The sequence below is a fragment of the Pan troglodytes genome, chromosome 20 (assembly GCF_028858775.2).
Source record: "Pan troglodytes isolate AG18354 chromosome 20, NHGRI_mPanTro3-v2.0_pri, whole genome shotgun sequence".
Lineage (NCBI taxonomy): Eukaryota > Metazoa > Chordata > Mammalia > Primates > Hominidae > Pan > Pan troglodytes.
The window spans coordinates 43,509,291-43,533,695 of record NC_072418.2 but is presented as its reverse complement, the minus strand read 5'-3'; the positions used below and the strand labels follow the sequence as shown (position 1 = coordinate 43,533,695).

Below are 24,405 nucleotides of genomic sequence, written 5' to 3'. Positions count from 1 at the left end.
GTGGAAAGGAAGGGTCCAGGAATGGAGGCTGATAGCCCAGAGGGAGTTGGAGGAGGAGCTGTAAGGAAGGGAGGAGAGAGTGGGTGTGAGGAATGCCTGGGAGCCTGCGTGGACAGTTGGTGAGGGGTGGAGGGGAGGCATCAGAAAGAAGCACACGGCTGTAACCCGGGGACAGAGTTACACTAGTGCTTCAGGAGGGAGGCTGAGGCTGCAGTGAGCCAAGGTGCGCCACTGCACTCCAGCATCCACGACAGAGTGGGACCCCGTCTCAAAAACAAAAACCCAAATGCAGTAGGGCTTTCCTGAGTTGTGGACCCTATAGGAGGAGCAGGTTTTGGAGGAGTAAGGGGAAGAATTGCTCCTTCCTAATTATGTCCTTTTTTGGAACCTACTGTCCCTTTCTTTTTTTCCCAGGGACACCTTCCCTAGGCCTGGGTGAGCTAAGACACTTCTCTCTCCCTACCTCCAACCCACACCACCCACCTACCTATTCCCCTCCCATTTATCCTGCAAACATCAGGATGACTTGGTTGACAAACTCCAACCGGCAAGAACTGGTCTGAGGAGGCTTAAACCTCCCTTCCCAGAGGTGGCCTGGAGAAAACTGCCTCCTCCCCTTAGGGAAACTCGTTGTAGGGGCGGAGCATTACGGGTGTGGGCTTTCAGGACACTAGCAGTGTCTTCTTTCTGCCTTATTTTTCTGTCACATTCCTGAGCATTTAGCAAACTTTCACTGGGACCTGCTACGTGTCCAGCCCTGTGCTAGGTGATCCTGCAGACCAAGAGGTGGTTGACAGAGATATCCTTGGTACCTGCCCTCGGCGGGGCGTTCCTCAGTCCATATAGTAACTGACAATCCAGGACTGGGATGGCGGCACAGGAGGCCATGGAATCCTAGAATGGATCCTAACCCAACCTGGACTGCCAGGGAGGGCTTCGGAGAGGAGGAAACCTTTGAAATGTGTTCTGAGAAGCAGCCTGGGAATTGAGGGTATATTTTGAGGATGAGGAAACAAGTTTAAATATCCAGAGGCGAGAAGATTGCTTGAGGCCAGGAGTTCAAAACCAACCTGGGCAACACAAGAAAACCCCCACTCCCCCCCTCCCCCATCTCTGTGTCACCCAGGCTGGAGTGCAGTGGCACGATCTCGCCTTCACTGCAACCTCAACCTCCCAGGTTCAAGCGATTCTCCTGCCTCAGCCTCCCAAGTGGCTGAGATTACAAGCGTGCGCCACCACGCCCAGCTAATTTTTGTATTTTTAGTAGAGACGGGGTTTCACCATTGTTGGCCAGGCTGGTCTCAAACTCCTGACCTCAAGTGATCTGCCCGCCTCCGCCTCCCAAAGTGCTGGGATTACAGGCGTGCGCCACTGCGCCCGGCAAAAAATAATATTAATAATAAAGATCCAGAGGCCTTTTATTGTCATGTTTGCGAACTTATTATGTACCTGGCATTGTTGTAGACACTGGGGTAAAGCAGGGAAGAAAACAAACAGAGAAAATCCTTTCGTTTTCCTGATGGGGTGAATGGGAGCTTGAAGCCATTTTAGAAAAACTGGAAGTGACTCAATGGGGCAGGATCGGAGAGAACCAGGAGAACGCATCAAGCAAGGTCGTGAGGGGCTTTGTGGCAAAAGTAAGGAGTTTGAAGTTTGTATTCGGGGTGGGTAGGAAGCCATGAACAGTAGCAGAGGAGTCATCTTGATGGAGCGGGGAAGGAAAGAGGGTGTCAGAAGACCTAGGTGGGACCACCAGAGGACGTGCTGAGAAAACCTGAGGATTAAGAAGGGGCCGCGCGGTAATGTATAGGGGGCGGGAGGGGCAGCAAGGGGGCGAGGCTACGATCGCCTAGGCAACGCGGGCCGCGCCACACTATTGGCTGGTCTTTCGCTACGTCATCCCCCGCGCCCCAGCGTCCTCCCTCGGAGCCCCGGGGGCGCGGCCTCCTCCGGTTGCTCGGCCCCGCCCGCCTGCACAGCGACTTGGGGAGGGGCATGCCAGCCCCTCTGGCTCCACGGTTGAGTCCAGGCCTACCATAAAGGAACCGCAGGGAGCAATGGTGACGATCTTGGAGCGAGGACTGTAGCTGAGTGGAAGGAAGTGGTTCTGTTGGACCGGCCGCCCTCCACCCCGGAGGCGCTGCCCCGCCCCCTGCCAGTTGCACTTCTTTAAATGGCCCGGGGCACTAGGGAGGGGTGGGCGGATCCGGCGTCTCGGGGCACGGGCGGATGGCTCCGCCCAGCCAATCGACGCCCCGCGGCGGGCGGGACTCCAGCCAATCGCGGCTCGCGGCTCGGCTCCGGGGCGGGGCTGGTGGGCCAGAGGCCAGACGGAGAGGCCCCGCCGAGGTGAGCGAGGCTCCAGCCGATCACTGGTGGGTCCTGGCACTGGCGGGTCGCGACGCTGTGGGCGTTCCAGGAGGTGGTCGTGGCGAACCTGGCAGCTGCGGTGAGGAGTGGTCGCCTGGCTTGGGAATTTACCTTAGGCTAGGGGAGAGAGAAGCGCGCCCCGGGGACTTGCGGAGGCGGGGTCTGGGTGGGACCGGGGGAGGGGGCCTCAGATTCAGGGTGATGATAGGGAGGGTCTGGGGACCTGAGAGTGAGTTCGAGACCCAGGAGGGGAGGCGAGGTTGTTGGGGCAGTATTTTCAAGTGGAGGGAGTTTGAAGCTGGGACGTTGGGCTTTTGGAGAAGCGAGAGAACAGAGGGGAGGAACTTTTGAGACAGGGAACCTGGAGATTCGATTCCACTTGGGTCTTCCGGACGGGTTGAATTCGGGGCTTTATCGTGTTCTGGAAAAGGTGTGAGAGGTACGGAGCTGAGATTCTGAGTATTTGGAGAAGCGAGAGAACTAGGGTCAAGGATTCTTGGGACTCCAAGACGCACTGGCGGGGGAAGGGGGTTGCCGGGAAGAGTTCAATGTTCGGGTCTTGGAGCCGGACAGCGAGTTTGGAGGTGAAGTCCAGGGGCGTTTGAAAGTCAGGAGACTAGGAGAAGTGGGAGGAAGTATCAGAATTAGGATACGTAGTCTCCCGAACTAGATCGGAGCATTGTCGTCTTTGAGCGATGTGTTCGGATCTGGGTCTCTGGATCCAAGGGCAGTTTGGAAGGAGAATCGCGGACTTTCAAGGAACGGAGGGACCGGGAGAAAGCAAATTTAGAGCCGGACTCTGGGGTGGGGGAGGGGTGTTCCGGGCCTGGAGCTCAGACTCGCGGCCCCGGAGGCAATGGAGGGCGGGGCTCGGCGGGCGCCGGCAGCTGGACGTCCGGGTTCCCTTCCCCCACCCGCCTGTGCCCCTGTGCGCATGCCCTGAGGGAGAGCGGGGTGAGGGGGGTGGCTCGTCCCCTGGACGGGCGGAGCCCTCTGGGGATTGTAGTGCGTGCTCCACGTCAATTCGTGTACCTGGCGGCTGTTGGCCCCCGTTTCCCAGAAGCCCCTGGGCCAAATTGGGGCGTTCCTGGATGCTCTGTAAGGACCCATGGGGGGGCGGGGCCTTACAGTGTCGCGGTCTGATTGAGTGGGACCCCCGAGGGGGCGGGGCTTGGTTTGAGCTGAGTTCTAGCCAAGTTTTCCTATGGGGCGCGCTTTGGGGGAATCTGAAAGCGCGGGCAAAGGGAATGAGACAGGCCCCTTTCCTACTCTTGGGAGCGCTCCCAGTCGGTTAAGGAAGAGGACATAGAAATATCCCGACTGTTGAAGAAGAATCTCAACATAGGTTCCCCAACAGGGCTCCAGGAGATTTCGAATATAGTAGGCACTCAGTAAATCTGTTGAGCGAATAACTGGCAATTAACTCTTGATCGAGGCCGGGTGTGGTGGTAATCCCAGCTACTCAGGAAGCTGAGGCGGGAGGATCGCTTGAGCCCAGGACTTCGAGACTGCAGTGAGCTGTGATAGCGCTGCTGCACTCAGCCCTGGGCGACAGAGCGAGACCCTGTCTCTAACAAAAAACAAACACAACTCTTGTTCATTAAGCACTTCCTGTGTGGTGGGCCCTATAGATACGTGGCATCTCCTTGACAGAGGTGGTGAGAAGTATTTTTTTACAGTCCCCATTTTACAGATGAGGAAACTGAGGCCCTGAGAATTGACTCATTCAGATCACTTCCCATGATCACGCAGCTGAGCAGTTTCCAATACAGAATTCAGATTTGGGGTTCCCTACTTCCAATCCAGGTCTCTGTGCTCCACACTTGTCTTTCGTGCTCCATGTTTGAAGAAATTAATATTGTGGAAGAACAGTTTTAAGGCTTAGAGGAACTTGAGTTAGGATCCGTACTTGGCAGATGAGGAAATTGATTCTCATGGATGTAAATTCACTGTTTGAGGCCACAACAGGCAAGTAAGTGAGATTTAAATCTAGCTGTACTTAAGGCCAGATCTTATTTTCTTAATCGTATATGTACTCACCTTCTTAGCCTTGTAGGATTCAGACAGCCTTCATTTTATAGATCAGTAAACTGAGATTCCGATGATTAAAAATCACTAACAACTCAATAGGCCTGAGAAAGTGGGATTTGAGCCAGCACTACGGTGTCTGGTGTCTGACCTTCCCCTATGCGCCTCTTCTCTCTACAGGGCATCATGGTGGGAGGCTTGAAGAGGAAACACTCTGATTTGGAAGAGGAGGAGGAGAGGTGGGAGTGGAGTCCAGCAGGCCTTCAGAGCTACCAGCAAGCCCTGCTCCGCATCTCCCTAGACAAAGTCCAGCGCAGCCTGGGCCCCCGAGCACCCAGCCTCCGCAGGCATGTCCTCATCCATAACACCCTCCAACAGCTGCAGGCTGCACTTCGCCTGGCTCCCGCCCCTGCCCTGCCCCCCGAGCCCCTCTTCCTGGGCGAGGAGGATTTCTCCCTGTCAGCCACCATTGGCTCTATCCTCAGGGAGCTGGACACCTCCATGGATGGGACTGAGCCCCCTCAGAATCCAGTGACTCCCCTTGGCCTCCAGAATGAAGTGCCACCCCAGCCTGATCCAGTCTTCTTAGAAGCTCTGAGCTCCCGGTACTTGGGGGACTCTGGCCTGGATGACTTCTTTCTGGACATTGACACATCTGCGGTAGAAAAGGAGCCTGCACGGGCCCCACCAGAGCCTCCTCACAACCTCTTCTGTGCCCCAGGTTCCTGGGAGTGGAATGAACTGGATCACATCATGGAAATCATTCTGGGGTCCTAAAACTGTGATAGAGGGGATCCTTCCTCATGTCATCTTCGGTGGCCTGGATCCCTGAATGCAACTCTGGGTGTGTGTTTTTGTGGGGGCTCGAAGCAGTGACTATGGCCTCCTTTGTTCCCATTTCAGGGTTCCACAAACTGTCTTGCATGTGTGTGTGTGTCTGGTTACCCCAACCTTCTGTGAAGGTGGGTCTTCCTGAATTAATTTATCTATTCCAAATGCCTTAACGAGACTCTTTCTGGGAGTCTGATTTTCCACTTACACATTTCTTCCACCTTTCTTGCTAGTTCCCACTCCCCTGTGACCACTGGGGCCTCAGGGAAGATAAAGCTGGGCCTGTCGAAGGATGACAGGGATGTGCTGCCAGGTTGCTATAGAAACCCAGGCTCTGCCTCTTGCACCTTGAGGGGGTGGGAGGGGCTGGTCTCCTCCCTCCAGGCTGAACCCCACTTCCTCGGCAGGACCCCAGTCTCAGCAGCCTCCTGATTTCATAACCAGGCCGGACCACGTGCAATAGGGTGGAAACCAAACTGCTCCATGCCGCGTTATTTAAAAGAAAGGCAGAGTTTGTGGTGGCTTTTTTTTTTTTTTTTTGGATTGTTTGTAATTTTTTTTAATAAAAGTATTTTGGAAGGAGGGATGTTGTCTAATGTTTCTAAACTTCACTGGGTCAGTGGGGGGGACCTGGTAAGTTCCTAAACATCATCACCACTTCCGTGCCATAGTTGGGGTAGGTGTATCATTGTACATGACATTTATTGAGTGCTTGTTGGCTGAGTGCTCTAGCTCCCACTTGGAATCCTAGCACTTTGGGAGGATCTGCTTGAGGCCAGCCTGGAAATGTGGCGAAACACTGCCTCTACAAAAAATACAAAAAGGAGCTAGGCATGGCAGCCTGTAGTCCCAGTTACTGGGGAGGCTGAGTTGGGAGGATCGCCTGAGCCTGGGAGGTTGAGGCTGCAGTAAGCCATGGTCACACTACTGCACTCCAGCCTCAGAAAAAAATTAGTGCTTGTTAAGAGCACTGTTCTAGCCACTTTATTTGAATTAAGTCTGTTAATCCTCATAATTATATAGAAGTAAGTACTGTTACCACTTTTTATACAGGAGGAACCAGAAGTTTAGAGAGGACAAGTCACTTAATTCAGAGCCACACAGCTAGGAAGAACAAGGACCAGGGAGCTACGCTGAAATGGCCTCCAGAGCCTTGTCCTTCACTATTATAAATGTTGCTTCTTAGACTAACCAGCCACGTGGGTGGGCACAGGAGGGAGAAACTGAGTCACACGGAGTATGTGTCACTGAATGTGCTGCTGAGCCCAGAGGGGCAAGAAAATGCCCAAAGACCCCCAGTACTAAAAGACCTCTTTAGGAGAGTTGGCTAGGAAGCAGAGCCCAGATTAGAATCATGGTGCTAATGCTTTTTTTTTTTTTTTTTTTTGAGACAGAGTCTCACTCTGTCACCCAGGCTGGAGTGCAATGACAGGATTTTGGCTCACTGCAACCTCCACTCCCGGGTTCAGGCAATTCTCCTGCCTCAGCCTCCCGAATAGCAGTGACTACAGGTGCTTGCCGCCACGCCCAGCTAATTTTTGTATTTTTTTAAAAATAGAGACAGTTTCACCATGTTGGCCAGGCTTGTCTCCAACTCTTAACCTCAAGTGACCCGCCTGCCTCAGCCTCCCAAAGTGCTGGGATTACAGGCATGAGCCACTGTGCCTGACCTGTGCTGATGCTTTATTTCGGAGGTACAAGCCCAGGCTGCTGAGATACGGGAGAGGAGAAGGAGGTGAAGGAAGTGAAGGAAGAGGTAATGTGATACCTGTACAGGCTATGCCTTTACAATGGTCTTTGAAGAGATGAAGCAAGTGAGCTACACAGCATTAGGGACTTTTCTGGAAGGGCTGCGAGGAGGAACAACACCTGAGTATAGTCCATGGGTGGAGAAAGGATGGGGATTTTGCTTGTGGTTTCTGGGTCAAAGCCAGATTTCTCAACCTGAAGGGGTCATTGTCAGAAAGTGGAGGGATAACCTGAAGAGGTGGGTGCCAATCCAGAGAGAGAGGAATGAGGTGGCCCAGAGGATCTAAAGAAAGCAACCAGGTACAGGCCAGGCGCGGTGGCTCAGGCCTGTAATTCCAGTACTTCGGGAGGCCAAGGCGGGAGGATTGCCTGAAGTGAGGAGTTTGAGACCAGCCTGGCCAACATGGCGAAGCCCTGTCTCTACTAAAAATACAAAAAATTAGCTGGGCATGGTGGCAAACACCTGTGGTCCCAGCTACTCAGGAGGCTGAGGCAGGAGAATCACTTGAATCCAGGAGGCACAGGTTGCAGTGAGCTGAGATCATACCACTGCACTCCAGCCTGAGTGACAGAGCGAGATTCCATCTCAAAAAAAAAAAAAAAAAAAAGCAACCAGGTGGGATATTTGCTGTGGAATTGTAAAAAATAAAAATAAAAGGTAAGCAACCAGGTCTGCATCCCAATATGATGGCAATTGAATCATGTCTTCCTCCTTGAAACCTTCAGTGCCTTTTTTTTTCTTCTTCTTCTTTTGAGACAGGGTCTCTGGCTCTGTCGCCCAGGCTGGAGTGCAGCGGTACAATCACAGCTTACTGCAACCTCCACCTGATGGGCTCAAGCAATTCTCCCACCTCAGCCTCAGCCTCCCAAGTAGCTGGGACTACAGGCACGTGCTACCACACCTGACTAATTTTTGTATTTTTTGTAGAGATGGGGTTGTGCCATGTAGCCCAGGCTGGTCTTGAACTCCTGGAATCAAGCGATCCTCACATCTCAGCCTCCCAAAGTGCTGGGATTACAGGCATGAGCCACCACGCCCGGCCTCCAGTGACTTCTTGACACACTCAATAAAGCGCCAACTCCACCAAGACCTGCAAGGACTGACTTATTCTCACTTCGGACAACTTTCTCAGTTCCATCTCCCACTCTCTCCATCACTCAACTGGGCTCCCTTGACCCCAGCTCCTTCTCACCCCAGGGCCTTTGCCCTAACTGTTAAATCTTCCCAGTGGACATTTTCCCCAATAGCTTCACCAATCCCAATATCCCCTTCTCAGGGAGGTCTTCCCTGCCCTTCCTAGCTCAACACATCCAGGTGGGTCACCACCCCACCACAACTTGTTTGATTTTCTTTCTTTCTTTTTTTTGAGATGGAGTCTTGCTCTGTCTCCTAGAATGGAGTGTAGTGGCATGATCCTGGCTCACTGCAGCCTCTACCTCCCAGTTCCAGCGATTCTTCTACCTTAGCCTTCCGAGTAGCTGGGATTACAGGCATGTGCCACCACACCTGGCTAATTTTTTTTTTTTTTTTTTTTTGACACGGAGTTTTACTCTTGTTGCCCAGGCTGGAGTGCAATGGCGCGATCTTGGCTCACCACAACCTCCGCCTCCTGGGTTCAAGCGATTCTCCTGCCTCAGCCTCTCGAACAGCTGGGATTACAAGCATGCGCCACCACACCCAGCTGATTTTGTATTTTCAGTAGAGACAACGTTTCTCCATATTGGTCAGGCTGGTCTTGAACTCCTGACCTCAGGTGATCCGCCCGCCTCGGCCTCCCAAAGTGCTGGGATTACAGGCATGAGCCACTGCACCCGGACTGATTTTGTTTTAGTAGCATCTACCCAATCTCGAGTTACTTATTTCTCATCTATAGGTAGCCTCCTACTCTCCTGGGAACTCTGAGGGTTGTGTTGGTCTGTGCCTAGAACTATACTTGGCACAATTGCACTCTCAAAAATTATTTGTTGTTGAAGGGTCAGGCACGGTAGCTCACGCCTATAATCCCAGCACTTTGGGAGGCCAAGGCGGTCGGATCACCTGAGGCTGGGAGTTCGAAACCAGCCTGACCACCATGGAAAAACCCTGTCTCTACTAAAAATACAAAATTAGCCAGGCGTAGTGGCACATGGCTATAATCCCAGCTACTCAGGAGGCTGAGGCAGGAGAATCACTTGAACCCAAGAGGCGGAGGTTGTGGTGAGCTGAGATCGTGCCATTGCACTCCAGCCTGGGCAACAAGAGCGAAACTCCATCTCAAAAAAAAAAAAATATTATTTGTTGTTGAAAAACTTGGCCAGGTGCAGTGGTTCACGCCTGTAATCCCAGCACTTTGGGAGGCTGAGACAGGAAGATCGCTTGTGTCCAGTTCAAGACCAGCCTGGGCAACATAGGGAGACCCCATCTCTACAAAAAACTAAAATAAAATTAGCTGGGCTGATGGCATGCCCTTGCAGTCCCACCTACTCAGGAGGCTGAGGTGGGAGGATCGCTTGAGCTCAGGAAATGGAGGCTGTGAGCAGAGATAGCACCACTGCACTCCAGCACTCCATCTGGAACAGAGCAACAGAGGGAGGTCCTGTCTCAAAAAAAAAAAAAAAAAAAAAATGGCCGGGTGCGGTGGCTCACACCTGTAATCCCAGCACTTTGGGAGGCCGAGGCGGGCAGATCACGAGGTCAGGAGATTGAGACCATCCTGGCTAACACGGTGAAACCCCGTCTCTACTAAAAATACAAAAAAATTAGCTGGGCGAGGTGGCGGGTGCCTGTAGTCCCAGCTACTCAGGAGGCTGAGGCAGGAGAATGGCGTGAACCCGGGAGGCGGAGCTTGCAGTGAGCCGAGATTGCACCACTGCACTCCAGCCTGGGTGACAGAGCAAGACTCCGTCTCAAAAAAAAAAAAAAAAATGAACTCCAGACCTAGCAATGACTAACTTTCCCTCCCACCTTTCTGAACTCATCTCCCCTACACACCCTCACTCTTATACTCCCACCACACCATTCCCTGCTGTTCCTCATATACACCATATTCCAAACTGAAGGATCTGGAGTAATACCTGCCTCACACCACAAAGTGTCAGGGAGCCTGAGGCACGCCAAGGATTCCAATAATGGCTCAGATTTATTGAGTGCCTGCTGTGGACCTGGCACTCTTCAGCAGGAAAATAAATAAAATAGACAATTCCTGCTCTCATGAAATTTAACAGTGGGGGAAGAGTGAAATACACATGAAAAATAATGCCAGGCACGGCAGCACGTGACTATGAGCCCAGTAACTCAGGAGGCTGAGGCAGGAGGATTATTGGAGGCCAAGAATTCAAGACCACTTTGGGCAACATAGCAAGACCACATCTCTAAAACAATTAAAAAAAAAAAATTAGCTGGGCACGCTAGTCCCAGCTATTCAGAAGGCTCGGGTGGGAGGATCCCTTCTTCAGCCCAGCAGTTGGAGGTTACAGTGAGCTGTGATCACAGCACTGCACTCCAGCCTAAGCAACAGAGTGAGACTCCCACTCCAAATAGATAGATAGATAGATAGATAGATAGATAGATAGATAGATAGATAGATATAGTTAGATAGGGCCGGGCGCTGTGGCTCACACCTGCAATCCCAGCACTTTGGGAGGCCAAGGCGAGTGGACCACCTGAGGTCAGGAGTTCAAGAGCAGACTGGCCAACACAGTGAAACCCCCTCTCTACCAAAAATACAAAAAAATTAGCTGGGCATGGTGGCTGGCGCCTGTAATCCCAGCTACTCCAGAGGCTGAGGCAGGAGAATCGCTTGAACCTGAGAGGTGAAGGTTGCAGTGAACTGAGATCAGGCCACTGCACTCCAGCCTGGGCAACCAGAGTAAAATTATGTCTCAAAAATAATTAAGTAAATAAAAAGAAAAATAAGGCCGGGTGTGGGGGCTCAAGCCTGTAATCCCAACACTTTGGGAGGCCAAGGTGGGTGGATAATTTGAGGTCAGGAGTTCGAGACCAGCCTGGCCAACATGGTAAAACCCCATCTCTACTAAAAATACAAAAATTAGCTGGGTATTGTGATGCACACTTGTAGTCCCAGCTACTCAGGAGGCTGAGGCAGGAGAATCACTTGAACCCGGGAGGCGGAGGTTGCAGTGAGCCGAGATCACACCACTGCACTCCAGCCTGGGCGACAGAGCAAGACTCTGTCTCAAAAAAAAAAAAAAAAAAAAAGAAGTGAAAATGTGTAAGTCAGCCAGGTGGTGATAAATGCTGTGGGGGCAGGGGGGAGCAGGGGAGTGAGGAGGGTGTTGCAATTTACATAGGATGGCCAGATAGGGCGTCTGAGACAAGGTGACATTTGGGTAAAAACCTGAAGAAGGGCCAGGCAAGTTGGCTCACCCCTGTAATCCCAGCACTTTGGGAGGCCAAGGCAGTCAGATTGCTTGAGCCCAGGAGTTTGAGACCAGCCTGGGGTAACATGGCGAGGCCCTGAGGTCCTGTCTCTACTCAAAAAAAAAAAAAAAAAAACCAAAAAAAAAAAAAACTGGGTGTGGTGGTGCTCGCCTGTAGTCCCAGCTATTCGTGAGGCTGAGGTAGAAGGATCGCTTGAGCCCAGAATGGGCAGAGGTTGCAGTGAGAGGAGATCCCACTGCTGCACTCCAGCCTGGGCTACAGAGCAAGACCCTGTTTCAAAAACAAAAACAGGTAGGGCGCCCTGGCTCACTCCTACAATCCCAGCACTTTGGGAGGCTGAGGCAGGTGGATTACTTGAGGTCAGGAATTCAATACCAGCCTCGCCAACATAGTGAAACCCCATTTCTACTAAAAATACAAAAATTATCTGGGCAAGGTGGCAGCTGCCTGTAATCCCAGCTACTCCGGAGGCTGAGGCAGGAGAATTGCTTGAACCGGAGAGGTGGAGATTGCAGTGAGCTGAGATGGGGCCACTGCACTCCAGCCTGGGCGACAAGAGCGAAACTCCGTCTCAAAAACAAACAGGCCAGGCGCGGTGGATCATGCCTGTAATCCCAGCACTTTGGGAGGCCGAGGCAGGCGGATCACGAGGTTAGGAGTTCGAGACCAGCCTTGCCAACATGGTGAAACCCTGTCTCTACTGAAAATTAGCCGGGTGTGGTGGCGGGCGCCTGTAATCCCAGCTACTCGGGAGGCTGAGGCAGGAGAATTGCTTGAACCCGGGAGGCGAAGGTTGCAGTGAGCCGAGATGGCGCCACTGCACTCCAGCCTGGGCGACAGAGCAAGACTTCGTCTGGAAACAAACAAACAAAAACAAAAAAGTGAGCCACCGTGCCCCGCCCTCCCCCTATCCCTGCAGCTCTCTGCCTGCCCTGAAGATAACCCTGGGAAGGGGAATCGCACAGTTCCTTAGCACCGCGATGAGGCCAGTAAGAGGAGCACCCTCTTTCCAGATGAAAAAACTGAGGCTGCGAGAGGCCCAGCGCCTTCCTTAACACCGCACTTGTTAAAAAGAACTGGCCACAGAAGTGGAAAGGCTGGCCCTGCAGAAGGAACCGAGTCCCCGAGGGCAGTGTCCACGTTCCCCAACCTGCCCTCCTCCGCGGCGGGGGATGGGCCCGCGGCCCGCCCTGGGCGTGGCGGGAAGGCCCAGTCCCTCCCCGCTGCCCACCCTCCGCCCTGGGCCGGCCGGGGTACCCGGGAGGCGGCCGCGGCTGGGAGCCGGCCTGGCGCCTCCTCCCTCCCCAGAGGCCGGATGGGGCGGGCCGCGCCTCCCGACCCCCCTCCCTCCCTCCCTCCCCAGCAGGCGGAGGCTTCTCTCCAGGCTTGCCCGGCCCGGTGGCTTCGCCGATGGTTTCATTTCCCCAGGCCCGGCCTCTCCTCTTCTCCCTTCCCCCAGCCTTTGAATTCCTGGCTCCGTCTCCATTTTCTGGCCCCAGCTCCAATGTCAACGCCTCGAAGAATCTCTCTCTAGGACCACCCTGGTTACAGGCGATTATCCCGTCTTATTTTGTTTTCTTCAAGTCACTGAACGGAAACGGAAATTATTTTTCTCATCGATTCATCTTCCAGGGTCTTCTCATCCCGCTCGGAGTAAAAAACAAAGGTCCACAGAATAGGCTAAAAGGCCTCACTTCTCGGACCTCCTTCCCGGCAGCTCCCAGTCCAGCTGCCCTGGCCTTGTCTCCTGACAGGCAGCACTTCAGAGCCTTTGCACTGGCTCTCGCCTCTGTCTGGAATGCTCTTCCTCTAGTTTTCCTACCTCTCTCATTTGTTTTGGTTTGTTCGTTTTTTGAGACAGAGTCGTTCTGTGTCGCCCAGGCTGGAGTACAGTGGGGGCAGTCATAGCTCACTGCAGCTTCAAACTCCAGGTTCAAGTGATTCTCCTACCTCAGCCTTCCAAGTACCTAGAACTGCAGGCACGCCCGGCTAATTTTTTTGTTTGTTTTTGTTTTTGTTTTTTGAGATGGCAGTGGCACTGTCTCGGCTCACTGCAACCTCCGTCTCCCGGGTTCAAGCAATTCTCCTGTCTCAGCCTCCCAAGTAGCTGGGACTACAGGCGCCTGCCATCACGCCGGGCTACTTTCAAAACAAAACAAAACAAAACAAAACAAAAACACACAAATTATCTAGTACCTTAGGAGCAGGTAATTGCAAAGGAAAAGAAAAAAGCAGGCCGGGTGCAGTGGCTGCCTGTGACCCCAACACTTTGAGAGGCCCAGGCGGGTGGATCACTTGAGGTCAGGAGTTCGAGACTAGTCTGGCCAACATGATGAAACCCTCGTCTCTATTAAAAAAAAAAAAAAAAAAAAAATTAGCCGCGCATGGTGGCAGGCGCCTGTAATCCCAGCTACTCGGGAGGCTGAGGTAGGAGAATTGCTTGAATCCAGGAGATGGAGGTTGCAGTGAGCTGAGAGATGTGCAGCTTTGGGGAGGAGGAGGTGTTATGTCTGAAGAGGGGACAATTCAGCAGAGACCTGATGAAACAAAAGAAGTAGACCCGGCCAGGTGGCTCACTCCTGTAATCCCAGCACTTTGGGAATCGGAGGCAGGAGGATCACTCGAGCCCAGGAGTTCAAGACCAGCTTGGGCAACATGGGGATACTCTGCTTCTACAAATAAAAAATTTAAAAAAAAAACTGGCCAGACGCGGTGGCTCATGCCTGTAATCCCAGCACTTTGGGAGGCCGAGGCGGGCGGATCACCTGAGGTCAGGAGTTCGAGACCAGCCTGATCAATATGGCGAAACCCCATCTCTACTAAAAATGCAAATTAAATTGATTTAATTTGCTTTCTTTTTTCGATTTTTTTTGTTGTTGTTGTTTAGATTGTTTTCTTTTCTTTTTTCGGACAGAGTCTTGCTCTGTCACCCAGGCTGGAGCACAGTGGCACGATCTCGGCTCACTGCAACCTCTGCCTCCCGGGTTCAAACGATTCTCTTGCCTCAACCTCCCAAGTAGCTGGGAGTACAGGTACTTGCCACCACACCCGGCTAACTTTTGTATCTTTAGTAGAGATGGGGTTTCACCATGTTGGTCAGGCTGGTCTCGAACTTCTGACCTCAAGGGATCTGCCTGCCTCGACCTCCCAAAGTGCTGGGATTACAGGCGTGAGCCACGGCGCCCGGCCAAGGTAATTTGTTTATTGTTCATCTGCTCCCATAAGAGATTTTCATCTGTAATTTCACTGCCCTTTCTTCAGTGCCTATAACAGTGTCTGGCACACAAAAGGGGCTCAAGACATAAATGTTTGCAAATCAATGAATGCATTCGTTTTCATATATATTTTCTCTCTTCACCTCCTACCCTGATCCATGAGAGGGGAGACTCTGTGAAATTTACCCAGTGCTGTATCCTCACCATCTACAACAGTGGCCACCACATAGTAGGTGTTTAATAAATATATATTAATCAGATGATTCCTCTGAGCTCTTGTTCTTGTTTTTTTTTTTTTTTTTACAGAGTCTTGCTCTGTCGCCCAGGATGGAGTGCAGCGCAGCAGCAGCCTGATCCTGGCTCACTGCAACCTCTGTCTCCCAGGTTCAAGCGATCCTCCCACCTCAGCCTCTGAAGCAGCTGGAACTACAGGCATAAAGGAAAATTTCCTTTTCCTTCAGTGTATGACCTGGAGTAAGCCACTGGGAGACTCCAGGTCCAGGCCTCCCTTTTGCCAGCCATAAAAATGGATTCTGGAGGGCAGAAAATGTGAATTTGCCTAGCGAGGGCCTGGTTCTAATTAGCATCTTACCTTAATTTTATTATTAAAAATTCAAGCACATAGAAAAGATGGGGAAAACAGTATTCTGAGCATCTGAATACTATCTCACCTAGATTTATTTGATAGTTGTTGGACAGGGAACAACTATAATCCCAGTACTTTGTGAGGCCAAGGCAAAAGGGTCACTTGAGTCCAGGAGTTCAAGATCAGCCTGGGCAACATAGTAAGATCTCATCACTACAAAAAAATTTAAGAGCCAGGCGTGGACCGGGCATGGTGGCTCATGCCTGTAATCCCAGCACTTTGGGAGGCCGAGGCAGGTGGATCACCTGAGGTCGGAAGTTCAAGACCAGCCTGACCAACAGGGAGAAACCCCGTCTCTACTAAAAATACAAAATTAGTCACGCGTGGTGGTGCATGCCTGTAATCGCGGCTACTCGAGAGGCTGAGGCAGGACAATTTCTTGAACCCGGGAGACAGAGGCCGTGGTGAGCCGAAACCGTGCCATTGCACTCCAGCCTGGGCAACAAGAGTGAAACTCCGTCTCAAAAAAAAAAAAAAAAAAAAACTCGTCCCATAAATTGGCAATGAGACTTAACCTTCTTCAAGTAGCTCATTTGTTAATTCCAGAGCTGTGGGAAGAGCTTTTAGTTTTGAATAAAGCTCCTGGCCAAAGTAAGTTCTCAAAAATGCTAACTACAGTAGTTAATTCAGGCAGCAATTGTCAATGAATGCTCAAACAGTTGGGTGAAAAGTTAGTGGAAAACAGGATATTTTTGGGGTCTCACTCTTTCGCCCAGGCTGGCGTGCACTAGTGCAATCATGGCTCACTGCAGCCTCAAACTCCTGGGCTCAAGTGATCCACCTCAGCCTCCCAAGAAGCTGGGACTGCAGGTGCATGCCACCATGCTAGGATAAGTTTTTAAAAACAGTATTCTGTAGATAGGGCCACTGCACTCCAGCCTGGCGACAGAGCGAGACTCCGTCTCAAAAACAAACAAAAAACATAAACAAATACCAGTATTTTGTGGAGATTGGGTCTTGCTGTGTTGCCCAGGCTAGTCTCAAACTCCTGGGCTCTGGCCAGGCACAGTGGCTCATGCCTGTAATCCCAGCACTTTGGGAGGGTGAGGTGGGTGGAGTTCGATACCAGCCTGACCAACATGTTGAAACCCCGTCTCTACTGAAAATACAAAAATTAGCCAGGCATGGTGGTGCACGCCTATAATCCCAGCTACCCAGGAGGCTGAGGCAGGAGAATTGTTCAACGCGGGAGGCAGAGGTTGCAGTGAGCTGAGATTGTGCTACTGCACTCCAGCCTGGGTGACAGAGACTCCATCCCCCCCCCCCAAAAAAAAAAAAGCCAGACATGGTGGCTCACGCCTGTAATCCCAGCACTTTGGGAGGCCAAGGTGGCTCACGCCTGTAATCCCAGCACTTTTGGAGGCCAAAGTGGGCAGATCACCTGAGGTCAGGAGTTTGAGGCCAGCCTGGCTAACATGGTGAAACCCTGTCTCTACTAAACATACAAAAATTAGCCAGGCATAGTGGCATGCGCCTGTATCCTAGCTACTCAGGAGGCTGAGGCAGGAGAATCCTTGAACCCAGGAGGCAGAGGTTGAAGTGAGCCAAGACCGCGCCATTACACACCAGCCTGGGCGACAGAGCAAGACTCCATCTCAAAAAAAAAAAAAAAAAAAAAACTGGCCAAGTGCGGTGGCTCACGCCTGTAATCCCAGCACTTTGGGAGGCCAAGGCGGGCGGATCACGAGGTCAGGAGATTGAGACCATCCTGGCTAACATGGTGAAACCCCGTCTCTACTAAAAATACAAAAAAAAAAAAAAAAAAAAGGAAAAAAAATTAGCCGGGCGAGGTGGCGGGCGCCTGTAGTCCCAGCTACTCAGGAGGCTGAGGCAGGAGAATGGCGTGAACCCAGGAGGCGGAGCTTGCAGTGAGCCGAGATCGTGCCACTGCACTCCAGCCTGGGCGACAAAGTGAGACTCCATCTCAAAAAAAAAAAAAAAAAAAAAAAAAAAAAATCACAAAACCTCCTGGGCTCAAGTTCCCGCCTTGGCCTCCCAAAGTGCCGGCATTACAGGCATGAGCCACCACATACATCTTGGAGATAGGATCTTGACAGGCTCTAAAGCATCATCCCAAAGGTTATTTGCTAACTAGAAAGGATAAATTTATTTTACAATGTAACCCTCACAATCTTAATCACGTGATGAAACTCTGCATTACCAATGGTGGGACATCCTGACACTGGTGCCAACTACTATAATGCGTTAGGATTAGGAAGTACATTAATAAGGATTAGGACACACCCTGTGGAGTCTCCCTGTTCACTGCATAAGCAGAATCTCACCAGGCCCCTAGACCCAACCTCCAGCTTATTGGAAAAAGAGAGGAACAAATTAAACACAGTCAGACAAATCCAGAATGTGGGACACTATGCAGCATGACTAGGCTGTTTTGCCAGAAATTCAATGTCAACAAAACATCAAAAAGGATTTGAGGCTGAGTGTGGTGGCTCATGCCTGTAATCCCAGCACTTTGGGAGGCCAAAGCGGGTGGATCACCTGAGGTCAGGAGTTTGAGACCAGCCTGGACAACATGGCGAAACCCTGTCTCTACTAAAAACACAAGAAAATTAGCCAGGCGTGGTGGCGCACGCCAATAATCCCAGCTACTCGGGAGGCTGAGGCAGGAGAATCACTTTAACCCGGAGATGGAGGTTGCAGTGAGCCGAGATCACGCCACTGCACTCCAGCCTGGGCGACAGAGCGAGACTCTGTCTCAAAAAAAAAAAAAAAAAAAAAAAAAAAAAAAAAAAAGGGATTTGGGTGGGGGAATATTCAAGAATAAAATATAGTATGTAATTTCTTCATTACAACCAAATTAGCATGTGAACCTTCATTGGATCCTGATTTTGGAGAAAAGAAAGCAACTATAAAGGATATTCTTGGGTCAGTTGGAGAGATTTGAATATAGACTGGCTATTAGGTGATATTGTGGAATTCTTGATTCTATTAGATGTGAAATAGTATTTTTGTGGCTTGTACATGAATGTTCTTATTCTTTTTTTTTTTTTTTTAGATGGAGTTTTGCTCTTGTTGCCCAGGCTGGAGTGCAATGATGCAATCTCAGCTCACTGCAACCTCCACCTCCTGGGTTCAAGCAATTCTCCTGTCTCAGCCTCCTGAGTAGCTGGGATTACAGGCACATGCCACCATGCCCGGCTAATTTTTGTATTATTAGTAGAGACGGGGTTTCATCATATTGGTTAGGCTGGTCTCGAACTCCTGACCTCTGGTGATCCGCTCGCCTCAGCCTCCCAAAGTGCTGGGATTACAGGTGTGAGCCAACGCACAGGGCCTAATGTCCTTATTCTTAAGAGATGCCTCCTGAGCTGTTAAGGGTAGAATATCAAGATGCTTGCAATTTACTCTCCAAAGGTTTAGCAAAAGAAACAATATATACACATATGTAGATAAAGGCAACTTTTATCTACAATGTTACCAACTATTACTTTTTTCTTTTTCTTTTTTTTTTGATACAGGGTCTTGTTCTGTTACTCAGACTAGAGTGCAGTGGCATGAATATGGCTCACTGCAGCCTTGACCTCCTGGGCTCAAGGAATCCTCCCACCTTAGCCCCACAAGCAGCTGGGACCACAAGAACATGCTACCACGCCTGGCTAATCCTTTTTTTTTTTTTTTTTTGAGACAGAGTCTTGCTCTGTCACCCAGTCTGGAGTGCAGTGGCGCTGCCTTGGATCACTGCAACTCCTGCCTCAGCCTCCTGAGTAGCTGGGATTACAGGCGCCTGCCACCACACCTGGCTGATTTTTTGTATTTTTAGTAGAGACAGGGTTTTACCATGTTGGCCAGGCTGGTCTCGAACTCCTGACCTCGTGATCTGCCCACCTTGGCCTCCCAAAGTGCTGAGATTACAGGCGTGAGCCACCACGCCCGGCCCACGCCTGGCTAATTCTTAAATTTTTTTGTAGTGATGAGATCTCACTGTGTTGCCCAGGCTGTACTCAAGTGAACTCCTGGACTCAAGTGACCCTCCTGCCTTGGCCTCCCAAAGTACTGGATTACATTTGTTGCCTAGCTAACAACTATCAATTAAATCTAGGTGAGAGAGTATTCAGGCGTGAGCCACTGCATCCGGCCATGGGAGGAGTATTATACCCTGTCTACCTCTAGCCCCATCCTGCATGTCTATCCACCTTGAACTAAGAGCTTGTCTTATTACAACAGCTATTACTACTAACAAAGAAACAACGTTGCTAACCAGGCATGATGGTGTGCGCCTGTAGTCCCAGCTGCTTGGGGGTCTGAGGCAGGAGGATGGCTTGAACCCGGGAGGCTGCAGTGAGCCGAGATGGCACCCCTGCACTTCAGCCTGGGTGACAGAGCGAGACCCTGTCTCAAAAACAAAATAAAATAAAATAAAAAGTAAAGAAAAAAATAATAAGCAGCTGGGCGCGGTAGCTCACGCCTGTAATCCCAACACTCAGGGGCCGAGGAGGGCGGATCACCTGAGGTGAGGAGTTTGAGACCTGCCTGGCCAACATGGTGAAACCCCATCTCTACTAAAAACACAAAAATCAGCCGGGCTTGGTGGCGCACGCCTGTAGTCCCAGCTACTCGGGAGGCTGAGGCAGGATAATTGCTTGAACCTGGGAGGCGGAGGTTACAGTGAACCGAGATCGTGCCCCTGCACTCCAGCCTGGGCGACGGAGTGAGAATCTGTCTCAAATAAATAAATAAATAAAATGAAAAAAAAACACAAAACATGTTGCACCCCACTCTGAAGATTTTTCATGAATTAATTTCATCCTTAAAAACAATCCTGTAAACTAGGCGCTATTTTCTCTCATTTTAAAGGAGAAACAGACCAGAAGGGATTAAAACACTTGCCCCAGGTCACACAGCTGCTTAGGGAATGGAGCCCGGGATGTGATTCCGTTGGTATCGCACTCCCACCTCACTCCCGCCTTTAACCACAATTAAGTCCAACTGTCCAGCATTGCTTGAGTGTGGTATTGTGTTCTTATAGATACGATCCTATTTAAAGTATCCTGTCAAGAGGTAGGCAAGACGATCCCCATTTAACTTTGTGTAGCTTGAAGAGGTTGATCATTTTTCCAAGGTCACGCATCCAGTGAGTGGGGAATCCGGAGTCGGAATTTGAACCCGGGCATTATCTGTAGTGTAGACCCCTGTCGGGGCTGGATGTGTAAGAAGCTTAATTGCCGGGTTTGGCAGGTGCATGGGTAGTTGTGAGGGGCTCGTATTTTGAGAGGCAAAAGCCCCCACTCGCCACCGTTCCCCGGAGTAAAAAGCCACCTCTTTCCACCCCTCACTCGCGCAGCTGCCCGGGCATGCGCCCTGAAGCCCCTCCTTCAGAATCCGCCCCCTACAGGCTCCGCCCATCACCATGCAGGGCCAATCCCTGGGGCGGAGGGCGGGGCAGCCACGAGAGTGGGCGGTCGCTAAGGGTAGTTAGGAGTCTGGAGTCGTGAGCCAGAGTCAGAACTGCGTCTCGCGACCCAGGCGCCGGTTTCCGGAGGAGCGCCAGCAAGCGATGCTGCCGCCGCCGTTTCCTGATTGGTTGTGGGTGGGTACCTCTTCGTTCTGATTGGCCGCTAGTGAGCAAGGTATGTAAATGAAGGGGCCTGGGAACAGAAGGGCTACCAGCGGCCGGGTCCTTCACGGAGTTCGATCCCTGACCTGTCCGACAGGTGCCCGCCGGGGCTGCCCGGGATCGAGACGCACGGACCTCTACGTGCTGTCTGCCCCGGCCGGGCCGGGTGAATCACGCCGCAGTCCGAGAAGGGGGCGGAGGCGCCGGCTTCTTGGCTCCGGCTGCGTGACTCACCCGCCCCCGCCGCCGCCGCTTCGGGAGGAGCCGCCTCCACTGCCGGAAGCGAGCGGAGGCCGGGCGCAGAGAACAGCCCGCCAGGGGTCCCGGCTCGCACGGCGCCGGGAGGCCGGCAGGAATCACAGCCGGGAATCGGGGCAGTAGAAGGGGTCCTGGGGTCAGAGGGGCCAGAATCCCCGGGGGAAAGCCGGCCTGGGCACCGCTAGGGGGCGCCGGGACCCGGGGGCGGAGTCGGGGGTGGGGGCGGAATTCCTGCGGTTCCGGACTCCCCGGACTGCGGGGAAGGGGACGAAGACCCTGTTTTGAGTAGTGTGGTGGGCCACTCTTAAAATCTTGCTAGGCAGGGTCCCGAAACTGGACTCTACAGTCTTCCTGGCCCAAAAAAGTAGGTAGCGCCAGGGGTCCAAAACTCCAGCCCTACCCCCGCCACTCCAAGAACAGTGGACCCTCAAACTTATCTCAGTGACTGACCCCGGTGCCGATCACGATTTCCCGACAAGCCCTGTCTATTCTGCCTCCCAAATAAGTCCTGACTCGACCGACTTCCTTCCATGCCACTACCAGCTCCTACTCCAGGCCATCACCATCGTCCGTCCCAAACGAGTACAGCCTACCAGTGGGTCTCAGATCCCCCCTCTTTTTGCCCCCCACAGTCTTCCTCGAAGCAGCCATGGGGGGGGATCTTCCGGAAACCTAATCAGCTCACAGCACCATTCCCTCCCTGCTCAAATTCCTTTAATGACTGCCCACCACACTCAGGATAAAATCCAAACTCCCTACTTCTGCATATGTGGCTTTCTGTGACCTGGCTTGTGCCCGTTCCCCTAGCTGCTCCCCAATCTGGTCTGCTACCATGTCACTCTCTGTGTGCCACCCATGCTGGTCTCTTTCCAGTTCAAGCCCATCCAGCCTCTGGGCTTTTCTCTGCCTTTTTTTGTTGTTCCCTCCTCCCGGAATGCTTTTCCCAGGGTCTCCCATGGCTGACTTCTCTGGCCTGAGGGCTCCATTCAAATGTCACCTCCTTACAGGAGCCTTCTCTGATCATCTAAAAGGTCTCTAGGAACTTTTAGTGTCTTCCTGTAATTCTCTGTACATTTCCTGTGTTTCCTTATTTATTTACTGTTTGAAACATAGTCATAGTAGACAATAAATATTAAACTACGTGAAACTAGTTTAGTATTTATAATATTATAACTTATTTAGATATAATTATGTTATTATAATAAAATATGTGAAACAGCTGCTTTTGTAGGGGAAAAAGTTGAATATTGGCCATTCCACATGGTTCACTGAAGAAATAATAATGTTATCATTAAGTGTACTTATTGGCAGGGTGAGGCAGCTCACACTTGTAATCTCAGTACTTTGGGAGGCTGAGGCAGGAGGATGGCTTGAGGCAAGGAGTTTGAGACCACCCTGGGCAGCATAGTGAGACCTTGTCTCTACAAAAAATAAAAGGGAAAAAAAAAAGTACTTATTGACTGAGGGGGGAGGATCGCTTCAGGCCAGGAGTTTGAGACCAGCCTGGGCAATATAGTGAGACCCCATCTTTATTTTTTCAGATAAAAAAGTCTATAAATATACTTAAATATAAAATTTAAAATTTAAGAAGTCTATAGGCCAGGCGCGGTGGCTCACGCATGTAATCCCAGCACTTTGTGAGGCAGAGGTGGGCGGATCACTTGAGGTCCAGGAGGTTGAGACCAGCCTGGCCAACATGGTGAAACCGTGCTTCTTCTAAAAATACAAAAATTAGCCAGGTGTGGTGGCGTGCGCCTGTAATCCTAGCTTTTGGGGAGGCTGAGGCACGAGAATCATTTGAACCCGTGAGGCAGAGGTTGCAATGAGCTGAGATCACGGCATTACACTCCAGCCTGGGCAACAGAGCGAGACTCCATCTCAAAAAAAATCTATAAATATACATATACAGTTAAATAAAAATTGTCTATATCTTTAAAGTTCCCTAAGAAAAGCTAGGCACAGAGAGGTTAAGTGACTTGCCCAAGATCCTACCTGCAGCAACTGTCAGATCCAGGCTTTGAACTTAACATTTGTTTTCTATAACTGACTACAACTCCATAACTCCCTGCCCTCTGCAGATGCTGAGCAAGGGTCTGAAGCGGAAACGGGAGGAGGAGGAGGAGAAGGAACCTCTGGCAGTCGACGCCTGGTGGCTAGATCCTGGCCACGCAGCGGTGGCACAGGCACCCCCGGCCGTGGCCTCTAGCTCCCTCTTTGACCTCTCAGTGCTCAAGCTCCACCACAGCCTGCAGCAGAGTGAGCCGGACCTGCGGCACCTGGTGCTGGTCGTGAACACTCTGCGGCGCATCCAGGCGTCCATGGCACCCGCGGCTGCCCTGCCACCTGTGCCCAGCCCACCTGCAGCCCCCAGTGTGGCTGACAACTTACTGGCAAGCTCAGACGCTGCCCTTTCAGCCTCCATGGCCAGCCTCCTGGAGGACCTCAGCCACATTGAGGGCCTGAGTCAGGCTCCCCAACCCTTGGCAGACGAAGGGCCACCAGGCCGTAGCATCGGGGGAGCAGCGCCCAGCCTGGGTGCCTTGGACCTGCTGGGCCCAGCCACTGGTTGTCTACTGGACGATGGGCTCGAGGGCCTGTTTGAGGATATTGACACCTCTATGTATGACAATGAACTTTGGGCACCAGCCTCTGAGGGCCTCAAACCAGTCCCTGAGGATGGGCCGGGCAAGGAGGAAGCTCCGGAGCTGGACGAGGCCGAATTGGACTACCTCATGGATGTGCTGGTGGGCACACAGGCACTGGAGCGGCCGCCGGGGCCAGGGCGCTGAGCCCTCGTGCTGGGATGGTTGTCTGGTATCTGAACTGAGCCTGCTGGCTGGATCAACTGTCCTCGAAAAGACACAGCTGGCTTCCCTAGTACAGAGAACAGGGCTTGGGCCACTTTGGAGAGACAGAATCCAGTCCTGGGCAACTTCACATCCGTCCTCCTGTCTCAGGGCTGGCAGGGGGAGCCTGGAATTACACCCTAGTGATGGAATGACAGGGTCTGGTGGGGACTGAATTCCCTGGCCCTGGGGTCATAGCTTGGGCTGTTCCTTCTCTGATATGGGAAGAGACCCCAATCAGATTTTTCAAATTAAAGCCAGTCCTGGGAAATCTCAAATCCGTGTGCTGCTTTGTCTCTGGGCAAATGTGAAGGCGAGATAAAAACATCATTTTATTGGGCGTAGACTGTGTACGAGGCACAGTTTCTAAGCACGTCACTGTGTTAACTCATTTAATCCTATAACAGCCCTACAAGATCGGTAGTATTATCATCCCCATTTTACAGGTGAGAAAACCAAGGCTCCAAGATTATCACTTGAGGTGGGGTTTAAATTATGAACTTTTT

At 51.6% G+C, this 24,405-nt stretch overlaps 2 protein-coding genes across 5 annotated transcripts; both read left to right on the top strand.

Annotated features, from left to right (window-relative positions):
• Nucleotides 1-1,905: 1,905 nt before the first annotated feature.
• Nucleotides 1,906-5,812, top strand: SERTAD3 (SERTA domain containing 3). Of its 4 annotated transcripts, none has more exons than XM_512665.8 (2): nt 1,906-2,449; nt 4,579-5,812. In XM_512665.8, the coding sequence occupies exon 2, from the start codon at nt 4,585-4,587 to the stop codon at nt 5,173-5,175; it is 591 nt and encodes a 196-aa protein (XP_512665.2). In that variant the 5' UTR covers nt 1,906-2,449; nt 4,579-4,584; the 3' UTR covers nt 5,176-5,812. The 4 variants fall into 4 exon arrangements, with proteins under 4 accessions (XP_512665.2, XP_016791482.1, XP_063657784.1 ...); XM_016935993.4 differs by having other exon boundaries at nt 1,926-4,342; XM_063801714.1 differs by having other exon boundaries at nt 2,323-2,375.
• A 14,839-nt stretch (nt 5,813-20,651) lies between these two features.
• Nucleotides 20,652-24,177, top strand: SERTAD1 (SERTA domain containing 1). The gene is made up of 2 exons (XM_009435600.4): nt 20,652-20,808; nt 23,132-24,177. The coding sequence occupies exon 2, from the start codon at nt 23,132-23,134 to the stop codon at nt 23,840-23,842; it is 711 nt and encodes a 236-aa protein (XP_009433875.2). The 5' UTR covers nt 20,652-20,808; the 3' UTR covers nt 23,843-24,177.
• Nucleotides 24,178-24,405: the final 228 nt, after the last annotated feature.